At 43.2% G+C, this 24,412-nt stretch overlaps 2 protein-coding genes across 2 annotated transcripts; one reads left to right on the top strand and one right to left on the bottom strand.

Annotated features, from left to right (window-relative positions):
* Nucleotides 1-417: 417 nt before the first annotated feature.
* COQ5 (coenzyme Q5, methyltransferase) lies at nucleotides 418-18,362 on the top strand. The gene is made up of 7 exons (XM_060028184.1): nucleotides 418-632; nucleotides 4,359-4,508; nucleotides 8,381-8,602; nucleotides 13,202-13,308; nucleotides 15,140-15,228; nucleotides 15,814-15,925; nucleotides 16,008-18,362. Exons 1-7 carry the CDS (start codon nucleotides 431-433, stop codon nucleotides 16,107-16,109), a joined length of 984 nt encoding a protein of 327 aa, XP_059884167.1. The 5' UTR covers nucleotides 418-430; the 3' UTR covers nucleotides 16,110-18,362.
* Nucleotides 18,363-18,929: 567 nt separating this feature from the next.
* On the bottom strand, nucleotides 18,930-21,259 carry DYNLL1 (dynein light chain LC8-type 1). Its single transcript, XM_060028188.1, has 3 exons — nucleotides 21,130-21,259; nucleotides 20,780-20,917; nucleotides 18,930-19,249 (listed from the first exon to the last, which is right to left on the bottom strand). Exons 2-3 carry the CDS (start codon nucleotides 20,909-20,911, stop codon nucleotides 19,112-19,114), a joined length of 270 nt encoding a protein of 89 aa, XP_059884171.1. The 5' UTR covers nucleotides 20,912-20,917; nucleotides 21,130-21,259; the 3' UTR covers nucleotides 18,930-19,111.
* Nucleotides 21,260-24,412: the final 3,153 nt, after the last annotated feature.

Below are 24,412 nucleotides of genomic sequence, written 5' to 3'. Positions count from 1 at the left end.
TTAAGATCATGCCAAGTGATTCTTTATGCACGCCAAGGATTGCGAGAATTTAACCTGTAATATTAGCCTTTTACCACACTGTACCTCCGTTTGCCCTCTTCTGCACCAGAAAACAAGAGTTACTCAATATCTTGGAAGTTAGTAGTACAGGTTGGCAAGATGCAGAGACGTGCCCTCTGAGAAGTGATTGGGGGTTCTCCCTAGGGTCCGCTCATTCCTGGTGAATTCTATATTCAATTTGGAGAGAGAAAGAGAAAGGGATTTCGGGTATTCAAAGACTAAATAGCCTCAGAATCCCAGGGATCCTGCAGAACTCCTTAATATCAGGTTTCAGGACGCCTTCAGCTAATATTGTCTCTGGCCGGCCGCCGTCAGCCATCTAGTGAGGCAACGCGACATCCTGTCTGGCGGCGGTCACGCGACTGTCAAGATGGCGGCCCCCAGGAGCTGGGTTTTATGGAGCTTCTGCTGCCGTGGGTCGTCGCGGGTGTTGCTGGGCTGCAGGCTTCCCGGGCTTCGTAGCTCCTGGCCCAGGGGCCCGCTGGGTGCGCGGCCCTTGTCCCAAGAGAAGCGGGCAACCGAAACGCACTTCGGGTTTGAGACTGTGTCGGAAGAGGAGAAGGGGGGCAAAGGTGAAAAGGGTGAGAGGGTGGAGGGGGGGAAATCTGACCATCTGCGATCTAGTTTCTTCCGCCCATATTAAGGGTTGATTTAACGTCCTGTCGGCTCTGATGCATTATCTTCTTTATCTTCTGCAGTCCTGACCTCCAAGAAGTAGCCCCAGCCTAACCCTGCCAAACTGAGACGCTACCTCTTTTTAAGTAATTATCACAAAACCCCATCAGTTGAGCGTTTATGATGTGCCAGGCAGTGTGCAGACCTTGTTTACAATCTCATTTCAACTTCCCGATGATGAATATTGCTATCCCATGTTACGTAAGAGGAAATTGAGGCTTAAAGCTTAAGCAAAAACTTGCCCAGTTTAATATAGCTAGTGAGTGGTGGAACTAGTATTCCAACCCAGTTTGGCCCAACTACAGAGCCCAAGTTCTTAATCTCTTGCTAAAGGGATAGGCCATCTTTTATACAAAGAAAGAAGGAAACTATTTTCTGTGTGCCTCAGCTTCCAAATTTGCCCGATAGGAATAATAGTAACTTTTTTCATAGAGTTCTTGTGAAGATTAGATTACTTCATACACTGAAGAATTTTGAATAATGCCAGGCACTTCATAATTGCTCAGTAAATGTTAGATATTTTTGAGCAGTTTTTTGTGTTCACCATAAGCATGGGAAAGGAAAAGAACTTTTTTAAAACTCCAACTGTACCATTTGTAATGGGGAAGGTATTATGCCCATATTACAGATGGATAAGGTGAGACTCTGAGAGGTTCCTTAACTTGGCCTATGTTCACCCAGGAAATAAGAGAAAGAGCCTACAACTGAATTTCCATCCTCTTATAGACTAGCACGTTGTATTACCTCTCACCTGAATCTTAACTAAATATTATACATAGCTCTACTGTAACTCTGATTGTTTTATTTTGTTTTTTGCGCTACGCGGGCTTCTCACTGTTGTGGCCTCTCCCGTTGCGGAGCGCAGGCTCTGGACGCGCAAGCTCAGCGGCCATGGCCCACGGGCCCAGCCGCTCCGCGGCATGTGGGATCTTCCTGGACCGGGGGACGAACCCGTGTCCCCTGCATTGGCAGGCAGACTCTCAACCACTGCGCCACCAGGGAAGCCCTTGTAACTCTTTGAATACTGAATTTAAATTAACATTTATTTCACTGTGAATCCCCAGAAAGCTAGGATGGTGGCTCATTCACGTCTGTATCCTCAGCACCTGATGCACATTGGGAGCTTGATAACTGATTGTGGAGTGAAATAAATGGAGCCAAGTAAAACGATAGCAAACTTTTATTGAGGCCCTGAAACCTTTTAAAAATATTTTACATTAATTCTTATAAATACAAGCGTATGAGGTAGGAACTCTTATCCTGTTTGTATAGATGAATAAACTGCTGATAAGTGGCATAGCTGGAATTTGAATACACATGGGTTGCTTCCAAAATAATAATAATGCTTAACCTCTGTATTGTGCTTTACAATGTATAAACAACATTTCACACAATGACGGGGGGAAGAGTTACCCACTAAGCTAAATATGACTTCCAGATTGGGACCCAAGATTGAAGTACAGGCAATCTTTGCACAATGATGCAGGACAGTAAAAATGTCCATGCAAGCTGAAATCATGACAATGATCTTAAAGATCAATGGGGAAAATTGCGATTGTTCCAGAACCTTTAAAAATTATCAAACATCAAAAACTCTCTTAATGTCAGTTATAAATATATAAGGAAATGAAAAAATAGTAAAGTTGATATTTATTTAGCACACTGTCATTTAAAATTAGATTTAATTAATACAATTAGAATTTTTAATTGTTTAAATTTAAAATTAAATTAAAATCTAACAAAAAATTAGAAAGATTGAGAATTAAGTTGTTTTAGTCCTTTGTAAAAAATTTACCACGAGTAGTTTAAACAGTGTTTGCATCCTTTTTGTCATATAATTTACAGTAGGGAGTAAGCACCTTCTCCATGCCTCAGCAAACGGTCAGACGTGTTTCTAAGGTTCAGTCAGCTTCTAACATTTTATCCTTTCACTTTCAATGTCATGAAATATCTCCAACAATTCCTTTAATGTGAAATTTTTTGCTGGCATCATTTCCTCTGGGACATCTTCAACCTTTTCATCACAACCACATTCTCATTTACATCCATAAGTTCATTTTCCCAAAGTTCCTCTGGCTGCATATCTAAAACCTCTCGAGGGGCAGCAGTATCAACATTCCCATGGTCATGTTTCTCCTGTAACTCCACTGATGTATTCAAATTTCACTTCCAGGGTTTATCACTTTTCATTATTTTGTTGCACTTTCATTTCCATTGGCCAGTTTCCTCTTTCAGTTATCTAGTTTTGTAAAATGCCCCAGAGATTTACAGCTGAGATGAGAAGATAACACAACTACATGCTTTGCTGTCTGCATGTGAACTGAATAACTGATGTATAGTGACCAACCAGCTACAAACTGTAAGAGAAGTGACATTGTTGGCTTCTGATCATGATGCATATCTGTTATTTATGTATGATTTGTGGACTGAAGAACTACTAGCAAAATGTGTACTTTATGTAATTAGTCACAGTTAATATACCACTGGATTTGAATGATGTTGCTAGAGGACTGGCATTATTGAACTAAACCACAGTAACTGAAATTCTTGTATATTAGAACCATATAAAGCAAGAAGGGCTTATACTTAGTGGGTTGAGCCTTAGTGTCCCTCTAAGTACCCCAAAAGATGTTCAAAAGCAAAGAGCAAGCTTATAGGATCCCAAGGTTGAGAATAGACATTCAAGATTGAGTTAAAGGAGGGGGCTCTATAGTCTGCTGATTCAGCAGAGGACAGTAATATTTTGGGTCTAAGCAGCACATTTTATCTGAGGAACTCAACGTGTCTCCCCTTCATTACCTAATTCAGCCTTACGGCAGGCAGGTAGGGGGCTGGCGCTGATATTCTCATCTCATGGGCAGAAATTGAGGTGCAAAGAAGTTAAATGTAGCCTGTACTTTAAAGTGTATTGGATAATAAATTCCTTAACTCTTCAGCTAGCCCAGATTCCACATTCTGCCTTAATCCTATGTTGGGTCATGAGGACCCTCTACAGTGTGACTTGGCCCTGATTCACATCCTGCCATCCATCTGCCCACCAAATTGTACATGAGGTTTTTCTCAGTGATGCTGGCAGAGATGAGCTGAGGTCTTCCCATCCATTTGTCGTGTCTTCCTAAAGGATTTTGTTGTCTTTTATTATAATAATATTATAAACATTCCAACCCCCTCCCTGCCCCTTCCTCTAAGAAACAGAAACTGGGGAATTCCCTGACGGTCCAGTGGTTAGGACACAGCGCTTTCACTGCTGAGGGCGCAGGTTCTATCTCTGGTCAGGGAACTAAGATCCTGCAAGCCAAGACGTGTGGCAAAAAAAAAAAAGAAAAAGAAAAACAGAAACCTATTTAGTACTTAAGTATGTGCATGACATTATTACAAGGTAATGGCCCTAGGTAAAGCTAACTAAGATAACATAAAAGAGGTTGACTTCTTTCTTACATGATGTAATTTAAGCCTTTTTTAGAAGGGGTAATGTTAAGGTGAAGATTTGGGCATCAAGCATTATGACTTGGCTCCACCTTGCAGACAGTTAATTTCATGGGGGGGAAGCTTTCTCCTCTTTCATTTAGGACTTTTCCAGGTTAATCTTATGAATAGTCCAATCATGTTGTATTTCTCTCAAGTCTATCAGGTGTTTGAAAGTGTGGCCAAGAAGTATGATGTGATGAATGATATGATGAGTCTTGGTATCCACCGTATTTGGAAGGATTTGCTGCTCTGGAAGATGCGCCCGTTTCCGGGGACCCAGCTGCTGGATGTTGCTGGAGGCACAGGTAACATACAGTTCTGTATCCTGGGGTACCACTAACCTCCTTTTATAAAAATTAGTGTCTCTTGGGACTTCCCTGGCGGTCCAGTGGTTAAGACTCTGCACTTCTGCTGCAGGGGGCACAGGTTAGATCCCTGGTCGGGGAACTGAGACCCCGCAGCCTCGCAGTGTGGCCAAAATAAATAAATAAGTAAAAAATAAAAATAAAATAGTTTAAAAAAATTAGTGTCTCTTGTTGGAATGAGCTAGCTTACCTACCATTAGCCTGAAAATAGTAATTGAAAATCAGTACACTTCTCAGAAAGATTTATTCTTTCCTTTTTTAACTGAATGTCAGTCAAAAGCACAGAATATCAGCTTTGTGCCTGTCACTTTTCTAAAATTCAGAGGATTACAAAGTAAAACGACCAATTTTTAACTCTAGTGGCATTTCCCCATCTAAACAACCGTTTTACCTTCTATTTAACCTTTATCCCACTTTCCCTCTTTCTTTGGTGTGGGAAAGGGGGAGAGCTTTTATCATGTTATGTAAGCTTTCTAGGCAGACTTTTCTGCCTAATCTACTATGATACCAGATATCAAAAGCTCATTTATTTGTGCATGGTCCTTTGTTATTTGGTACACACTAGGCATTTGGAGAGAAAAATGTCACAATGTGTAATATAATGTAATAATGTAATAATCTATACTAATAGGATAATGTATAATAATAAATTACAGTAGAATAATGTCCATGTTTGACACATGTTTATGTGTGGCTTTGTTGGTGTGGCCCTCTACCCAAAAGGAAGCACAGAGGGCAGTACGGTGGAGGACAGTTTAGCAGAATCTATCAAAATCTAAAATGCTTACAGTCTAGGATCCCACAGTTCCAATTCCAGACATCTAGTCTGAAAACAAAAACAAAAACTTGCACAGAGAGATAGCTACAGAAGGGGGTCAGTTAGAGCTGCTTCCATCTCCAATGTACCCCAGCCAGTAACATTACCACATGCTGGCAACTGCCCATTTAGAAAATGCAATTGAAAAGTAATCCCATATATTTAAAAAGACATTGAAAAAGTAGAGCTACAAATATGCTCACTGCATAATTTTTAGTCATAGTGAAAAATTGGAAATAACCTATTTCTACCTCAATAAAGAAATGGCTTTAGGGACTTCCCTGGTGGTGCAGTGGTTAAGAATCTGCCTGCCAATGCAGGGGGCACGGGTTCGATCCCTGGTCTGGGAAGATCCCACGTGCCGCAGAGCAACTAAGCCTGTGCGCCACAACTACTAAGCCTGCGCTCTAGAACCTGCAAGCCACAACTGCTGAGCCTGCGTGCCACAACTACTGAGCCCACGTGCCACAACTAGTGAAGCCCACGAGCCTAGAGCCCATGCTCTGCAACAAGAGAAGCCACCGCAATGAGAAGCCTTTGCACCACAATGAAGAGTAGACCCCGTTCGCCACAACTAAAGAGAAAAGCCCACACACAGCAACGAAGACCCAACACAGTCAAAAAATAAATAAATATATTTTTTTAAAAAAGAAATGGCTTTAAATTAAGATACATCAATACTATAAAATATTAGGTAGCTATTTAAAAGAATGAGGAAAGCCTAGAAATACCAATGGAATGGCCTCAAGGACATATTAAGTGGGAAGAAAAAGAAAAGTTGTATACAATGCATATAATATGATCCCCATTTATGTTTTTAAGTTGTTTTATATGAGTACATATAATTATATTTAAATATATAGGAAAGTGACTAGAGAATACCGAATTGGATGGAGAAAATGGAAAAACTTAAGGATATATTTCTTACAGTGTAAGAAAAAAACAAAACAAAGACAAGGAAACCGCATTGTAAAAAGGGAAATGTGATCCCGGAAAGCACTGGCTTTGCCCAAACAATATTTACCTGGTCACAATAATGTACACACTTGATTTTCAGCTTTTAGACTCAAACCATCAACAAAGCACAGAAGACATAGCTATAGAAGAAATAAAATGTTATCAGGCTTGACAGAATAAAAATATATATATGATGGAACGCTGAAGGGAGTCAAAAGAGATACTGTCTGTAGTTGGTGGAATAAGAAATAAAATACTGGGGTGGAGGGATAAATTTGGAATTGGGATTAACAGATGTATACTACTATATATAAAATAAACAACAAGGACCTACTGTATAGCACAGGGAACTGTATTCAATATCTTGTAATAACCTATAATGGAAAAGAATATGAAAAAGAAAAAAATGTATATATATGTAAAACTGAACCACTTTGCTGTACACCTGAAACATTGTAAATCAACTATACTTCAATAAAAAAATTAAAATTAAAAAAATATATTGATTAGTTTATTACTTTAGGTTACAAAGGTATCTGTGAGGAATTATGAAAAGTGATAAAATATATTGGGAGGATAAAAGCAAGCAGAGATGGGGGTGAGTAAAGAAGTAGCTGTAACCAACAGAATAAACAGCTAAAGGAGTTGGGAAGGATGGTCTGTGGGGAACTGAACTGGGAGTAGGAAGTGGTGTGGCAGGGAACTGTTGCTTGTGACTGTACCTTTATGTTACTGTCATAAAAATTATTAGAAAAAGGCTAGAAGGATGCACACTGAGCTCTTAACACTTGTTATGTCTGGAGAGTGTGGACAGAGAATGCAACTTTCACGTTTTATTCTACATGTTTAGGTATTGAGTCTTATAGTAAGAATGTGTCCATGCATTACATATGCAATTTTTTAAAGGTTTCTTTTTTTTTTTGAGGTATGCAGGCCTCTCACTGCTGTGGCCTCTCCTGTTGTGGAGCACAGGCTCCGGAGGCGCAGGCTCAGTGGCCATGGCTCACGGGCCCAGCCGCTTCACAGCATGTGGGATCTTCCTGGACCGGGGCACAAACCCGTGTCCCCTGCATCAGTAGGCGGACCCCCAACCACTGCGCCACCAGGGAAGCCTGAGGTTTTTAAAAAAAAATTAATTAATTAATTTATAAATAAATTAATAAATAAAATAAATTAATTTATTTTAAATTAAATTAATATAAATTAATTAATAAAATAAATTTATTTATTTATTTTTGGGTCTTCATTGCTGTGCACAGGCTTTCTCTAGTTGTGGCAAGTGGGGGCTACTCTTCGTTGTGTTGCACGGGCTTCTCACTGCGGTGGCTTCTCTTGTTGTGGAGCATGGGCTTCAGTAGTTGTGCCACGTGGCCTCAGTAGCTGTGGCGCACGGGCTTAGTTGCTCCGCGGCACGTGGAGTCATCCTGGAGCAGGGCTTGAACCCGTGTCCCCTGCATTGGCAGGCGGATTCTTAACCACTGAGCCATCAGGGAAGTCCAGGTTTTTTAAAGAATCTTAGACGTTAGAAATTTACTGTTAAAATAAAAAGTTACTGGGCTTCCCTGGTGGCACAGTGGTTAAGAATCCGCCTGCCAATGCAGGGGACATGGGTTCAAGCCCTGGTCCCCGAAGGTCCCACGTGCCGTGGAACAACTAAGCCCGTGCACCACAGCTACTGAGCCTGCGCTCTAGAGCCCACTAGCCACAACTACTGAAGCCTGAACACCTAGAGCCCGTGCTCCGCAACAAGAGAAGCCACCGCAATGAGAAGCCTGTGCACCACAGTGAAGAGTAGCCCCCGTTCACCGCAACTAGAGAAAGCCGGCGCACAGCCAGGAAGACCCAACGCAGCCAAAAATAAATAAAATAAATAAATAAAAATAAAAATTAAAAAAATAGTTACTGTTGAGATGAGTACAAAATTCAATTTTCATACACTCCTCAACCCCTGTACCTTTGTTGCTCCTTTGGGGTTTAAGAAATGCTGGGTTTTTGTTTTTGTTTGTGTTTGATCTTTCCTCCTGTTGGCTTCCCACAGGTGACATTGCATTCCGGTTCCTTAATTATGTTCAGGCACAGCATCAGAGAAAGGAGAAGAGGCAATTAAGGGCCCAACAAAATTTATCCTGGGAAGAAATTGCCAAAAAGTACCAGAATGAGGAGGATTCTTTGGACGGTTCTCATGTCATGGTCTGTGACATCAACAAGGAGATGCTAAAGATTGGAAAACAGAAAGCCCGTGCTCGAGGATACAAAGCTGGTAAGTCCTGCAGAAAATGGACCCAGAGGAGATGTTTATATGTTTATAAAATAAGATGGAATATGTACAATGCTGAAATGCTTTCTTTCCAGGTTTCAAAAACTTGCAGGTAGGTAGGAGTGGAAGATAATTTGTGTGGCTGCGTCCAGCATGTGTGCTGTTATGTACATTATTTCAGCAACCCAGGGAGTTAGATTATCAGCCACATGTGACAGGGGAGATAACCCAAACCCAAAGAGGTTAAGTATCTGCTTCAGCTAACACAACTTAAATGGCAGATCCGGAATGGGGGCTGACTCTTTGGATCTCAGCTCTTGGACACTGAGACAAGTTTGGCTTTTAATTCCCAGCAGCTCCCCAGTGACCCCCATGCCCTGTTCTTGAGCCATTTCATCCCCCTCCCAAAACTAAGCTCTGCTTCAGCTTTCAAACCAGGGGGCTCCTGAGGCCTGGACATTTCCCACGTGGGGCTCTTTTCACAGGCAGTCTTTGCTCCAGAGCACCTCCACCCCACCCCCGCCACTGGGTGGGCTGAGACTTTCTCAGATCTTCATCCAGGTCTAATGGCTTTGTTTTTTGGGGGAGCGGGGGGGGGGGGGGGGCGGGGTTGTGATTTATTTATTTATTTTTTTAATACATCTTTATTGGAATATAATTGCTTCACAATACTGTGTTAATTTCTATTGTACAACAAAGTGAATCAGCCATATACACACATACATCCCCATATTCCCTCTTGAGGCTCCCTCCCACCCTCCCTATCCCACCCCTCTAGGTCATCGCAAAGCACCGAGCCGACCTCCCTGTGCTATGCTGCTGCTTCCCACTAGCTATCTCTCTTACATTTGGTTGTGTATATGTATGTCAATGCTACTCTCACTTCGCCCCTCACCCGCTGTGTCCTCAAGTCCATTCTCTACGTCTGCGTCTTTATTCCTGTCCTGCCACTAGGTTCATCAGTACCTTTTTTTTTTTTGATTCCAAATACATGCGTTAGCATACGGCATTTGTTTTTCTCTTTCTGACTTACTTCACTCTGTGTGACAGACTCTAGGTCCATCCACCTCACTGCAAATAACTCAATTTCGTTTCTTTTTATGGCTGAGTAATATTCCATTGTAGGTCTAATGGCTTTTCCCACACAGCCTTGCTTCCTCTCCTTTTTATTTTTTCCAGGTGTCTCCTCTCACCCCCTGCCCCCAAAAAAGAAAAAAACCCTTTTGCCCTCCTACCTCTATTTCATCGTGGGTTTCTCAGAGGGCCCAACTGATGCAGTTGAAGAATCACCCGTAAATGGTACTCCTCAAATTTCCCTAGCACGGTACTCTCAACAGCCAATGGGAGAATGCCTGGGTATCTCCAGGAACCTGTTGCAGCCTCCAAATAGACAGTTTCTGCTCTAGCTTAAAGATATACATTTTGCATTTGGCTTTCTGTTTGTTTTCATATTTTGAAATACTTTTGCCCCCAGTTTTATGCCCCAGTAGTAGTACTGATCTGGCAGCTGCAGCATGTTTACCCAGCTCTTCAGAGCCGCTGCACTGCCCTCTTCCACGCTGGCCGAGCACTGCAGGCAGCCCCCATGAGAGGCAGCGGTGCACAGCAAAGGAAGCCAAGTCCCTTGGGTCCATGTCAGCACTTCTCCCCTCCCCCACCCCCACCATGAGTGTCTATGGTTATTTTAGCTCAATTCTGCTTCCTCCTCCTCCTCCCACCCGCAGAATGAGCTGCCTAGACGAACTGCAGCCCACTTGGCCCCCCAAATGAAGGGCTCTTTTGTTAACCATCAACACTGATCAGAAGGCTGACAATCACTAGTGTTTCTAGACAAAGGCACCGTGTTCTTACTCCTACTGAGAAACGTGTTTCCCTTCTCTCTGGTGCTTAGCCACGAAGACTGGAGAACAAAGATGGAAATGATGGGTAATGTTCCACCTCTTGAATCATCTCTTCCATAGCACAGCTTGCCCTTCAGGCTCTCCTAACAGCCAAGAAATCCACCTGCATAGAATCATTACATGCTGCATAGTATGGTTTTATCTTTCCTCCTTGCTTTATCAATCTCCAATAATAATGCCTTTGCAAAAAATACCATGCAAAAAAATTTGAAACTAAGTAGGAAGATCCTAGAAATGATTTAATAGTTTAAAAAATTAATGTGTAAAGGCATTTTTGTGTGTAGTACTATTATGTGTTTTACTTACATGTAGCACTTCCTCCCAAAATGGAAGCTTGGAGGGCAGGAACCTTAAAAAGATTATTTGATGGTTTATAAAAGTGGTATATTTGGGAAAATTTTGGATATTAGAAATCAAAACTTTGAAAAGGTATTAAGAAGTAAATATTAACCAGAGTTTCAGCATCCAGAGATGACCCTCAATATATTTCCTTCCTAGCTTTTTCCTAATCATGTTCTTTTTATAAAATTGAGAACATCTTATGTATATAATTTAGTATCCTGCTTTATTTAATTCAGCATTGTATCATGAGATTTTCCCATGTTATTAAAAACTCCTGGGAATTCCCTGGCGGTCCAGTGATTAGGACTCCACACTCTTGAGGGCTCAGGTTCGATCCATGGTCAAGGAACTAATATCCCACAAGCTGCATGGTGCGGCCAAAAAAAAAAAAAAATTTCCTTAAAATCATTTTTTATGATATTCTCTCATATGGATGTTTTATGATTTGCATAACCAATTTATGTAACTAGTTGATCTTTCATTTTTTTCTGATGTTTTTGCACGTAGCACAATGTTGTGACATCCTTATTTGTAAATTTTTGCATGCATCGTTATTTTCTTTTTACTGACAATATATTTGGACAAGTGTTCAGGCTCTCTAGATCTCAATTACCTTATCTATAAAATGTAGAAAATAATAACCCTTCTCACAGTAGGAGGTACTATCCCATAACTGTTAAAAACACAGGCTCTGGAATAAAACTTACTGAGTTCTAATCCATCTGTGTGACCTTAGGCAAGGTACTTCAATCTTTCTGATACTCAATTTTGTTCACCTGAAACATGAAGATGATAGTACGGCTGTCTCAGAGTCGGTATGAGGATGTGAGAAGATAATGTATGTAAAGTGATAACACAGACCCTGCCATCATGGGCTTAGTAAGCAGTAGCTTTGATGATGATGTCATTAATGTCCTCCTCCTAAAATTCAAATAGCTGGGTCAAAGGATATACTTATTACTAAGGCTCTTGTTAAATACTGCTGGCATGCTTTCCAGGAGGGTTATTTCCATTTACCTACCCCTATAGTGCCTTCCTTCTATATTATACTTTTTTTTTTTTAAGTTCCATTGAGACACCGAACGTGACAGTGCTTTTATTTAATTTATTTAAGGAAGCCAAGTGTTTTATTTTATTTTAAATGTATTTATTTATTTATGGCTGCATTGGGTCTTTGTTGCTGCGCGCGGGCTTTCTCTAGTTGCAGTGAGCGTTGGCTACTCTTCATTGCAGTGCACGGGCTTCTCATTGCGGTTGTTTCTCTTGTTGTGGAACACGGGCTCTAGGCGCACGGGCTTCAGTAGTTGTGGCACGCAGGCTTCAGTAGTTGTGGTTCACGGGCTCTAGAGCACAGGCTCAGTAGTTGTGGTTCACAGGCTTAATGGCTCCGTGGCATGTGGGATCTTCCCAGACCAGGGCTCGAACCTTGTCCCCTGCATTGGCAGGCGGATTCTTAACCACTACACCACCAGGGAAGTCCCTATATCATACTTTATGTCTGATTCACTGCAAGTTGAATAATATTAAAGCCAAATCAGGATCCTCAGAGGACATAGCTACCCTGATGGGGAGCTCCCTTGGGTGTTTTCTGAATTCATGACCAGATTTGCAGTCAAGACACTTTGCTTCTCTATGACTCCAGTAGAACCAATATAATTATACTAAATTACATACTTAGAATACTTCCAATGACTGTCTGAAGTAGGTACTATTATTGACTCCATTTTACAGATGAGGAAACAGAGTAGTTTATTAAAGATTATATGGCTAATAAATGGGGAAGCTGGAATTAGAACACAGGCAACCCCAGGACCTGGGCTCTTAACCACAGTGCTTTACACAAAACACCTAGTTGGATAAAAATTGCTTAAGGGTAAGGCATAACTAAGTAACCAGTGTCTACTCTGAGAACCTTGGGGGGACTTCCTGCTAAACTTCAAGGGCGCCAGCTTCACATTCTCAGGACTGGAGGACACCGTGAAGACGGTGGCCAGGAATCCACTGGAGAAGGCAGGTGTGTATTTTCTGACACCACTTCAGATACCACATGTGTGATGTTTGCCCAGCACCAAGCAGCTCTCCAGTTCTCCAATGTCAACCAGCTGTCCAACAATTTAGTTCAGTTCTGACACTAATTACCCAGAGTTAGCTCAGATTCCACAGGTTTAAGGGCTAATTGCCACAGGACTGTCCCCACTTCACAAGCCAGCCGCAAACAGGGTGTCCACGGTACCCACAGTTCTGTCTGGCCTACTGAAAATTCAGGGTTTCCCATGACCCCCTCCTCAGGTTTGACAGTTCACTGGGTGCAGAGGAGACAGTTGTCCAGACTGAGGCCAGAACTGCTTTTCTCTTTCAGGACTTGCTTGGGTAGTGGGAGACGCTGAAGAACTGCCCTTTGATGATGACAAATTTGATGTTTACACCATTGCCTTTGGGATCCGGAATGTCACACACATTGATCAGGTAATGAATGGCTGCATCCGCTTGCGTGACTCAGGATATTAGTTCTCCTGGAGTGGCTCCACGGTGAATGAGGAAAGGGAGAGAGTCTTCTCTGGGCTCAGCTCCTGAGTTGAATGTTTCAGGCTTAGAGGTCTTAATCCTTTAAATTGCCCATTTTCCTGCCCACAAAATTGAAAAAAAACCACAGAGCAGATCCCCACAGAAGCCTTTGTTGCTTGGGTTGGTATTTACATCCTTAAAAAAAAAAATTATTTATTTGGCCGCATCAGGTCTTAGTTGCGGCGGCGGGCTTCTCTCTAGTTGTGGCATGCGGGCTCTAGAGTGCATGGTCTTAGTTGCCCTGTGGCATGTGGGATCTTAGTTCCCCAACCAGGGATCAAACCCGCGTCCCCTGCATTGGAAGGCGGATTCTTAACCACTGGACCACCAGAGAAATCCCAGTATTTACATTTTTGAGACTGTCAGTCTTGCTCTCTCATTTCATCTGCTTCCTCTTGCTTGTGAAGCCACCTGACTCTGACACTGCAGATCAGAGGGATTTCCAAGGCTGACAGAGAAAAAGGCACTCAAACCCTATTTTGGCAGAAGGTAGCTAGATTCATGGTTCCTCTGTAGGAAGAAGGGAAATGTTCAGCTCTTAATCTGATGCAGCTCTTCTTTATTTCTGCTTGAACATTCTGTCCAAACATTTGAAGATGGTAAGCAAGGCACCCCATTTCATTTCTGTAATGTGGACTCCAGTTGCCTAGTTGCCTGCTTTGGGTGGGACATCCTTTATGGTGTACTTTAGCTTCATTTTTATGACCTGTCCTATGTCTGTAGCCAGTTTATTATTCCTTTTAAATTAAAAAAAATAATAAATTTTAGTAGATTCAAAGTTCAAAAGGCACAAACGGATATATCAGTAAAAGTCTTCACCTTGTGTCCCAGCCATTCAGTGCCTCTTCCCCCTGCAGTCACCAATTTCTTAATGTAGCTTTGCAAAGATGTCTTGTGCATATTAAGTGTATTTATTTTCTTTCTTTTTTTATACAAATATTAGCATATGAAACATTTTGCCCATTGCTTTTTTTTCCCTTAAAAATATACCTGCAGGGCTTCCCTGGTGGCACAGTGGTTGAGAGTCCGCCTGCCGATGCAGGGGACACGGGTTCGCGCTCCGGTCCGGGAGGATCCCACATGCCGCGGAGTGGCTGGGCCCGTGAGCCATGGCCGCTGAGCCTGCGCGTCCGGAGCCTGTGCTCTGCGGGGGGAGAGGCCACAGCAGTGAGAGATCCGCGTACCGCAAAAAAAAAAATCTATATATCTATATATCTATATACCTGCAGACTTTTGCATGTCAGCACATAAAGAACACTGGCTCTTCCTTTTTTTAATAGCTGCATAGATTCCCTTTGTGTATATATTCCGTAATTTAGCCAGTCTCTCATTAATGGTTAAGATGCTTCTAATCTTGGTGCTGTTCAAATCGTGCCATAATGAATAACCCATGTCGTTTCCACAATAGAAACATTTCTGTAAGATAGATTATTTGAAGTAAAATTGCTGGATCAAAAAGGAATATCCATTGTGATTTTGAGAAGTAATTCAAAAATTGCCGCCTGTGGGGCGTTGTACCAATCTGAGTCAGTTTAGATTACTCCAAGTAACCTTCTCTAGTCACGGGCAGCAGAATGCCTATTTCTGCTGTTACAGCTTCCCAGCTGAGAGTGAACACGGGATCTGTGGGAAATCACTTTTATAATGCCCATAGAAGCTGACGCCGCCTCAGCCTCCCAGAGCTGAATGAGGGCTGCTGACGAGTGTGTTCTGTTGTTCCTGTCTTGCTCAGGCGCTCCAGGAAGCCCATCGGGTCCTGAAGCCAGGAGGACGGTTTCTCTGTCTGGAGTTCAGCCAAGTAAACAATCCGCTCGTATCCAGGTTGGTATTGTTAACAGGGCTTGATTTTCATCATCTAGCCAAGGGTTTCCCATCCCAAAGTGGAAAGAAAATAGCCAGTAAGCTACAGGCATGAACCTCATAGTTCAGTGTCCCAGAGTCCCTGAGGGACAGTGCCACCTCTGAGGTCTGAATGACAACACCTAGGCTAGAAGGGTCTCAAACCAGAGACTCAAGTGGGCCCACATATGTATTTTGTTTGACTCATGGTATTTTAAAAATTGACTTAGATGTCCATATTTTAAAATCAGGAAATTTTACATAAAAATCTAGATTTCCAGCTTCACTTGAGAAATCAGATATATGGCAATCCTGGTTAAGCCCATATTCCCACATGGCAATAGTCAGGGCTGAGTAGTAACTGCCCTTTCTCCACTTTTCTGGTACTTCCTAACTGTGCCTGTCACCACACCCTCACTACTCCCTAGGCTTCTGCACCTGGCCCACTTCACTTATTTCAGGTACTTGCTTGACCCTTATAGGCATTTGAGTTTATAATCCCAGGCTTAGACCTTCTTGCTTATTAATGGTCACGTTCTAATCTTAATCTTTTGCCTTTTTGTTTAGGCTCTATGATGTATATAGCTTCCAGGTCATTCCTGTCCTGGGAGAGGTCATTGCAGGAGATTGGAAGTCCTATCAATACCTTGTAGAAAGTATCCGACAGTTCCCATCTCAGGTAAAAAACTTCTATAGCTTACAACAAAGGCCCTACAGTTGAAATCCAGGCGATTTTTGCTGTATCCTTCTTTGTGTTTTAGGAGGAGTTCAAGGAGATGATAGAAGATGCAGGTTTTCAGAAGGTGACTTATGAAAATCTAACATCAGGCATTGTAGCCATTCATTCTGGCTTCAAACTGTAACTCCTTTAAGATCCTGGAGTGTGAACCAGTCACATCCTGTCAAAAGGCTGGAGCCGAAGGATAATGTGGTTAGTGAGACCAGCACAACATCTCCTCCTAAGGCTGTGCGCCTTGGACTCATGTTCTGATGTGACCAGTCTCAGAGTGAAAGAAACAAGCTTCTGTCACTTTATTGCAGCTTTCCTTTGGGGCTGCTTCAGGCCTTCTCCCAGAGGTATTTAGTCTGTACTTTCTGCTTAACTCCTACTAATTTTTCTTGGCTCTGTAGTATGTGGTTAAGGAAAACCAGCACTGAAACTCAGTTTTGAAGTGTATCTGTGGCTTCTCTGCCAGTGCTGCCTTCCAAAGGGATAATGAATCATTAGAACCCAATGATGATTTGAACCAGAAAACTTCCTAGCTGTACCCAAGTCCATCTTTCAGCCTAGGACTAAGTCTGGGGCCAAAAGCCAAGGCCCAAATTAGAGGGCTAAGGATCACAACTAGAATTGTGCCCTGAAACACTAAAAGAGTTTACAATTTTCATGGGTTTTGCCATTTTTTTCTTGAGGGAGGTGAAAGAAATACACTTTCATCATTATTCATTCAGTCCTCTTCTACCAAAAGCCACTATTGTGTCCTCAGTGCCTGTCATGAAGGAAACTTGACAAATCCTTGTTGAAGGAATAAATGTACCTGATTTCACGTCTTACAAAGAGAGCTTCTTTGTCAGGATACGTTTGAAGTCAGGATCTTATAGCCAAAAAAAAAAGTTTGATAACTATTTGTCTAGCCAAACCCCCTCCAGTACTCAGAAGAGCTGGACAGAGCTCTTGTCTCCTTAATACAGTCCACTCTTTGATGTTAAAATGAGACCATAAAAAAAAAAAAATGAGACCATAAATATTTTCAGTGCAGATGAAACTTAAGGGTTTTTTTGGGGGGTGGGGGAGGGTTGGTAAGAAATTGCAGAAATCAACCTGTGAGTTGGCTGGCAGTTGAATTGCAGAGACCTTAGTTCAAGGCTATTTGAAAAGTCTTCAGATATGCTGCCTCTCGCCCCAGCACAGAAGGGGTCATTTACCCCTTCACGTGAGTCACGACCTTCACTCACAAGATTGTGCCCTTGTCACTGAAAAGCTTCCAGATACAGCACTCTATATACACCTGTCTCAAAGAACAGCACCTTAGAACGATTGATAAAATGCTAAACCTTAGAAAAACTTTTAAGTTTTGTTTTCAGCCAGCTGGCGCCTCTGAAATTAACAAGGAGCAGGCAGTAAAAAAACCTTCATAGGTCATCAACCCAGTCCTCGCTCAGTGGCAATGTGATTCTCATATCTGAATCAAGAAAGAAAAGTTAAAAGCTGTCACTTCCTGGCAATAGATATGGGCCTGATGAAATTAGAACTCCCATTGTCCAGCCGTTTGTGGCCTGAAGGCAGCTGGAGACTGGAAGTAGAGCTAAAATCGACAAGATTGATGCAGCTTTGAAAGCCAAACACCTGTTGGGCTTCAAATATAGCCAGGTCACAAAAGAGGAAAAGGAGGTAGAAAAAAGATGTATTACAGGAACATTCTCAGTCTGTTCATATAAATACAAACCTAAACGACTGCAATTGCAGTCCCGTTCCACAGTACCTCCTGCTCCTCTCCTGCAGAAAGCAGGGGAAAAACTTCTCCCACTTGAATTGCCATAATAGTAAAACAATTGTTTGCCCCTCTACCCTGAAACTTTCTCAGTCCTAACATTGATCAACTTCACTAGAACTTTTAAGACCCCAAGTTCTGGTAAAGAAAAACAACCTCCCAAAGATGTTACAGACCTAATATTGCTCTCAAGATGGAATCATCAGTCAATTCAGATCTATCACCCGCTCTGTGTAGCATTAGCCTGGCTGCTCAGACACCCTAATTGTATCTCATAGATCCAAGGTCTAAAACAAAAAGGCTTACCTCATGTGAACACTGAAAACAAAGGGGAATTTAAAAGCCAGGACCTTCCTTGCAGCTTCCCAGGATGGGCGTGGGTTGTCTCAGCCTCTGGAATATTTCCTATCTACAAAAGCCAAGTCTGCCATATTCGCTTTTATTCATAGAAAAGATTTGTCTTCCTAAAATTGATAGCAGGAAACCTTTAATGAAGTTTACTTATCCAGTTTTAATTGGGTCTTTTAGTGAAAGCTTCAATTCACATGTGAACACAGCTAGTTAAAGCACAGCACAGCAGGCTTATAAGTTTAAATTCCTGCAGACTTTATTAGAATCACATGGAGGGCTGCCTCAAAAGATTTCCCTTTTAAGACCACCTTTAATCTTTAGAATATACTTTGGCCAAGGCAGGGGAGGGGAAATTAGTCTAGAGCCCAACTTTCTTATTAGCTTATTTCCATTTTACAACCATGGAACTACTATACATTCATCACCACTTGAGGCCTAAGGCCCAGAACACTCTATAGCAGTATCTTTTAACAAAATGAGCACTTAAGGAAAGCATCAGATTAGGAATAAGAGTTAATTCAGTAGTTTCTCTGCCATGCATTTCTTAACATGCACTTCTGAGTAGTATTCTTCCATGCATAACAGTAGCAGGATGGGCAAGAATGAAACTCAAGAGCGTTGAATAGGCTAGTCTGTTATATCCCACAGAAACTTCAAGGAATCACCCCCACCAAACTACCCAAGATCAAACAATAGGCCATCTTCAACCCTAGATTATTTGAACAAATCGTTATTAACGCACACTTCTCCAACACATTTATTTCTTTTAAGGAATGGATTTTGAAGAGAAAAAACATGGGACAGAGAGGTATGGAATAGAAAATAAATACAAATGTAAGCTGTTTTGCTAATTGCTTTATAACCACAACAACCTAGTACAGAGAATGCCCTGTACAAAACAACACAATAAAGATCGAGGTGTTCCCTTAGGCAAGGCTGAAGATTTCAGTCTCTGGTGTTTGGAATTTAGGCTGCAGTCCTTGTTTTTGGATGGATCACTGGGTGTGGCACAGTCCATGCTTTTAACCAGATTTGAACAGGAGAATGGCCACTTGGCCCAGGTAGAAGTAGATGAAGTGTTTGGTTTCATGTGTCACATAACTACCGAAGTTCCTCCCCACGATGCAGTGCCAGGTGGGGTTGTATTTCTTGTCAAACTCCTGGGGGAAGGGGAGGAGAAAAAGAACACAGAATTTTAGTGCTAAACCAGAGGTCAGAGTTTGCCTCCTAGATAAGCAGAGCAGAAAGAAGGAACGTCAGCATCTGCAAATTCTTAGAATGAAAGAATGTTCCTCAGCTCCAAATCGCCTACATGGTGCATTAATGCAAACATACTTGCAATCTGAGCTAAGCTGGGAATGGGGGCTGGGGAGGTAAAAGTCAGAAAGGGCAACGTCAGAGACAGAGCGCTTTGTTATCATGGCAATTACACCTTCATAACTTCTAGAATATTCTTATTCATTAACAGCAGGTGACATCAGTTCTAGTTTATCCTCTAGTTTTTAAACAGAACTAAACTATCCTCCTATTGTACGACATGCACCTACAAAAGCCAAGAAAATAGTAAATATTTAGCCCAAAATACCCCCACTATAACTCATTTCAGTATTATTGAAACAGAAGACTTCCAAAAGAACAAAGCCTCAATGAGCTTCTAAACCACTGTGGATCAAAATTTAAACGGACAAGACACTTGGCACTCCACTGTCCCTATAAAAAGAATGCTGGAAGCAGAACCTGACAGCTACCTGGGCAAATTTTATCTTTCTGTCAATAGCCCTTCTTCCCACATCTATCCTAACAGTGCTAATCTACCACCTGGTCCTCAAGGAGAGCAAACTGCAGTAACAACTTTTCCCTATTTTCCCCACCCCCAGAGGCTCTAGGTTTCACTGGGTAGCTCTAGGCAGGGGCCAAAGCTAGTCCTTCTCTATGAAAGTACTACAAGTCTCTGGTGAGTTAGGCAAAATTTGGCTACTATTGTATTGTACACAGCAAGAACGTCTTTTAGACTAAGGGGAATAAAATTCTTACAAACTAGACCAACGCACTGCTGCTGCCTCTGTCAAAAAGGTATTTATTTCTGCTCCATCCGAAGTCTTTCATCTTCTCATTCTCGACTAGAACCCTCCCACGGCTTAGGCTGCCAGCTTCCTTCCCTTCTAGAAAACATAGCTGGAGAAGTTGGCAGGCCTGCCAGCTTTCTACAGACTGCCATTTACCAATCCCCCAACCTAGTACCCAGCCCTCACTACCACCCACTTTCCCTCAACTGCCGACTGACTCCCCACTGAAGGCTGGCAAGATCTCCCTTCGGCCCTGCTGGAAACACCCACGCAGCTACCCCCCTCTCGAGCACCCAGATGGATCTTGGGCGCAGCAATCATGCAGAAGGGGGGGAACCGCTGCTGCCTGATCCTAGAAACCGTTACTAGGTGGCGCTTTCCCCGTGGAGCTGGGTAATTAAAAAAAAAAAAAACTTCGAACGCTGAGGGGCCGATCTTCAAGAGAAGCGCAAAATTCATTTGCGTCCTTTTCTGGAAACCTCTACACCCGCGCTACTTTGCGTGCCCCCCAAGTATCTCTGCCATTGCTCGGGGGACGCAGGATCGAGGAGAAGGAACTAAGTTGTGACTCGCCCCAGCTGAGCGCAAACTGCCCGAAACCCCACGCCCGCGCCCTGTCCTCACCTTCTTGATATGGGCCGCAATGTCCTTCTCTATATTATACTTCTCCAATGCCTGAGTAGCACACTCCACCGAGTCCTGTTGCATCTCCTCCGACATATCGGCATTTTTGATCACGGCCTTTCGGTCACACATGGTTACCTGGGGGGGCGAGGCCCGGGCAAAGGGTGAGGAGTTGGGTTATGGGCTGCGCCTGCGAGGCGCCAGCTTCCCGGGCCCGCTCCGCCCGCCCCACGCCACCCCGGGACGACCCCCAACCCCACTTCTCAGGAAGCGCGGGCCGCGCGGACCGAACGGCGGGATAAGTCCGGCAGGGGACGAAGCCAGATAGTGGAACCCCCCGAGTCTCTCACCAAAGAGCAGGGGCTGGCCGACTGCAACGGTCTCCTGGGGGAGGGGCTGGCGAGGCTCAGACCGGTCGAGACGAACGGTCCCTACTAAAGCCGTGGCGCATCTATGGAGCCCCACGCCACCCGCCGCCGCCTAGTACCTAAGCCCCGCCCTGCTCCCGCCGGCCCCGCCCCCCACCGAACGTCCCTATTGGCTTGACACAGCCCCAGAACTCTCCCATTGGCCCATGGACTCAATGGTTCCCTCAGGATCTTTCTCCTGCATTTTGTTGCAGACCACAATGCACCGCTCTCGGCGTCGGTTGCCCCGGCAATGGGCCGCACGAGATGAGGCCAAACACCCCGAAGGCGGTGCTGGGGTGGGGTCGCGAGGACCGCCCAGCGGCTAGAGAGGTGCGAAGGAAGCTTCCGCCCAGGTCAAGAGAAGTGATTCCAAATTTACGGAGGTTGTCCCAGAGTGTGTTCTAGAATAAGTATTGTCTTTGGAAGTTGGGTATCCCACGTCCCTTCCATCCCAGGTCGGAAGGATTTACCCTTTCTGACTGAGGTAGCCAATCGCTTCACTAGAAGGGTATCTCTTAAGCAGGGCTGGCTTCGTGGGCAAGTGATCCGTGCAGTCGCAGAAGAGGAGCCCCAGGAAGCCCCAGGATTTGGTTTAATGCTCTGCTGTCTCATTGTTGAAATTCGTATTTTTTTTTAATACAAGGGACGCCACATTTTCATATTGCATTGGGCCATGCAAATTATGCAGCCGGACCTCCTCTGAAATATGGGAGTGCGGGTGTCAGAGGTCCTCAGAAATGGGAGAGGGTTTCCTTATGAATTAAGAGATTATCCCCAAGAGTGGGGGTCTCCCTGCTGGGCAATGCAGACCTCATTTAAGGGGGTGGGGAGCCCTCCGGGTGGATTTGGGAGTGCCGATTCCGGTGGTGTGTGTCCAGGGTGGGGCTTCTTGCTCAGATGAGGCAGTCTTTCCTGTGTAGGAGTTTCTTGGTGGGGATTTACCTCTAGGGCGGAGGTGCCCTAATGAATAGAATGGCATCCCTTAGAGGTATTTCCTCTGGTTTAGGGAGACTAACCACTAAGTGGATAAAAAACCAAGGACTTGGGGTGGGGTTGGGGAGCAGGATCAGATCTGGATTTAAATATTTAAATCCTAGCCCTGTCATTTTACTAGCTGTTTGAACCTCAGTTTTCTAATCTGTAAAGGGATTAAATATAAAAGGAAACCACTTCATAGGCATGCTGGGAGTATTAAATAAACTAGTGCATTTGAAGTTCTCAGCACAACTTGTGGCACATAGTAAGGGTTGGAAGAATCTTACCGATGGCTGTCAATTTATGGAACTGTCCCAAGAGTCATGGCAAGGTTTTGAACAACCAACCCTTAAATACCTAAAATGTGTTTTTGAACTTGCATAAACAAGTTATCAGTTTAATCATGTAACCAGAAGCTTTCTGTTTACATTTCTGCCTGTTTCTACTTGACCACCCACTCTCATTAATCCAGAGCCCCTTAGACAATTTGATCAGAGGCACACAATGCCAAAGAGAAACCAGCTGGGAATAATGAGAAACTCCGGTACAACATATGCATATCAATTAAATCAAATTAAGAGACTTTTCCCAGTTTCAGGTTTCCAGTGGTGGGATTATGGGTTGGAGGAGTTAAAGTAGTTCTACACAGAGTCGCTGTTGGGGAAGAAGTTGTATTGGCAACAGGAGTGAGTCTGGGTTAGTGCTTCTACCTGACTTGCTGACTTGGATGCATGATTCAGAACTATGGAATCTAACGATGATGCTAGAACCTGAATCTCTCTTGGGGGCCTTTGCTTTTCATGTATATAGTTGTTGTTTTTTTTTAACATCTTTATTGGGGTATAATTGCTTTACAATGGTGTGTTAGTTTCTGCTTTATAACCAAGTAAATCAGTTATACATATACATATGTTCCCATATCTCTTCCCTCTTGCATCTCCCTCTCTCTCACCCTCCCTATCCCACCCCTCCAGGCGGTCACAAAGCACCGAGCTGATATCCCTGTGCTATGCGGCTGCTTCCCACTAGCTATCTACCTTACATTTGGTAGTGTATATAGTTTTAAACCCTCTGATCTATGGCTTGGCCAGCTTCTCCTTGTTTGAACAGAAGGAGCTGAGAGTCGTTAAAGGGGATGAGGTCATAAGAACAGCAGCTGTGTATTGAGTGGTTGCCTATCACCAAGTGCTTGGCATTTACTCAGTTGCTCCTCACAACAGCTGTGCCTGGGACCCCTTTCCTCCCATCTCCCTCCTGGCATAACTTCTGCTCATTTAGATTTGAGCTCAGATGCCTCCTTCCCTAAAGAATCATCTCTACTTACCCCCTACCACCACACTTCAGTTACTCTCTACTGAAGTAACTTTTTTATTTCCTCCATTGTACTTGCCTCATTTATTCCTTCAGAATAAATTCACATGAATTATCTCATGTATTTATTTGCTCAGTTATTGTCTATTTGTCCCTGCCTGTCTTCATCACTGCTGCATCTTCATCATCGAATTCAGCATCTGCCACATAGCATGCACTGACTTAGATATGCATTGAATTAAGAATTCCAGGTCTTATATCCCCAGCTTACAGATTAGGAAATTGACTTTCACAAGGTCAAGCTGTTAATAAAGGAAAAAATTCCAGGTCTGGATGACCCTAAAGTCCATTCTCTTAACTTCAATATTACTTTAATACATTTAGCTGAGGAGACAGTGTGCCTTCTTCTTATTAATAACTTTGAAGAAAAGGAGTTTGGGACGGGATGATGTTAAGGTTTTCTAACAAATAAGAGGATTTTGCTCGATAAATGCCTGTAGGTTTTTCTCCATTTGTAGCACCTGCCTTCCTGAGCATCTTCTGTGTTTGCTGCTCATCTCAACCAGCTCTTGACCCTAATTATTTTCTTTAAAAGTGAAGGAAGAGGGACTTCCCTGGTGGTCCAGTGGGTAAGACTCCACGCTCCCAATGCAGGGGGCCTAGGTTTTATACCTGATCGGGGAACTAGGTCCCGCATGCATGCGGCAACTAAGAAGTCCACATGCCACAACGAAGATCCCACACACAGAAACTAAGACCGGGCACAGCATAAATAAATAAATAAATAAATTTTTTTTTAAAAAAGTGGGACTTCCCTGGTGGCGCAGTGGTTAAGAATCCATCTACCAATGCAGGGGACATGGGTTCGAGCCCTGGTCTGGGAAGATCCCACATGCCATGGAACAACTAAGCCCCTGCGCCACAACTACTGAGCCCG

This window comes from Delphinus delphis, chromosome 13 (assembly GCF_949987515.2).
Source record: "Delphinus delphis chromosome 13, mDelDel1.2, whole genome shotgun sequence".
NCBI classification, from domain to species: Eukaryota; Metazoa; Chordata; class Mammalia; order Artiodactyla; family Delphinidae; genus Delphinus; species Delphinus delphis.
This window is presented reverse-complemented; position numbering and strand designations above follow the sequence as displayed.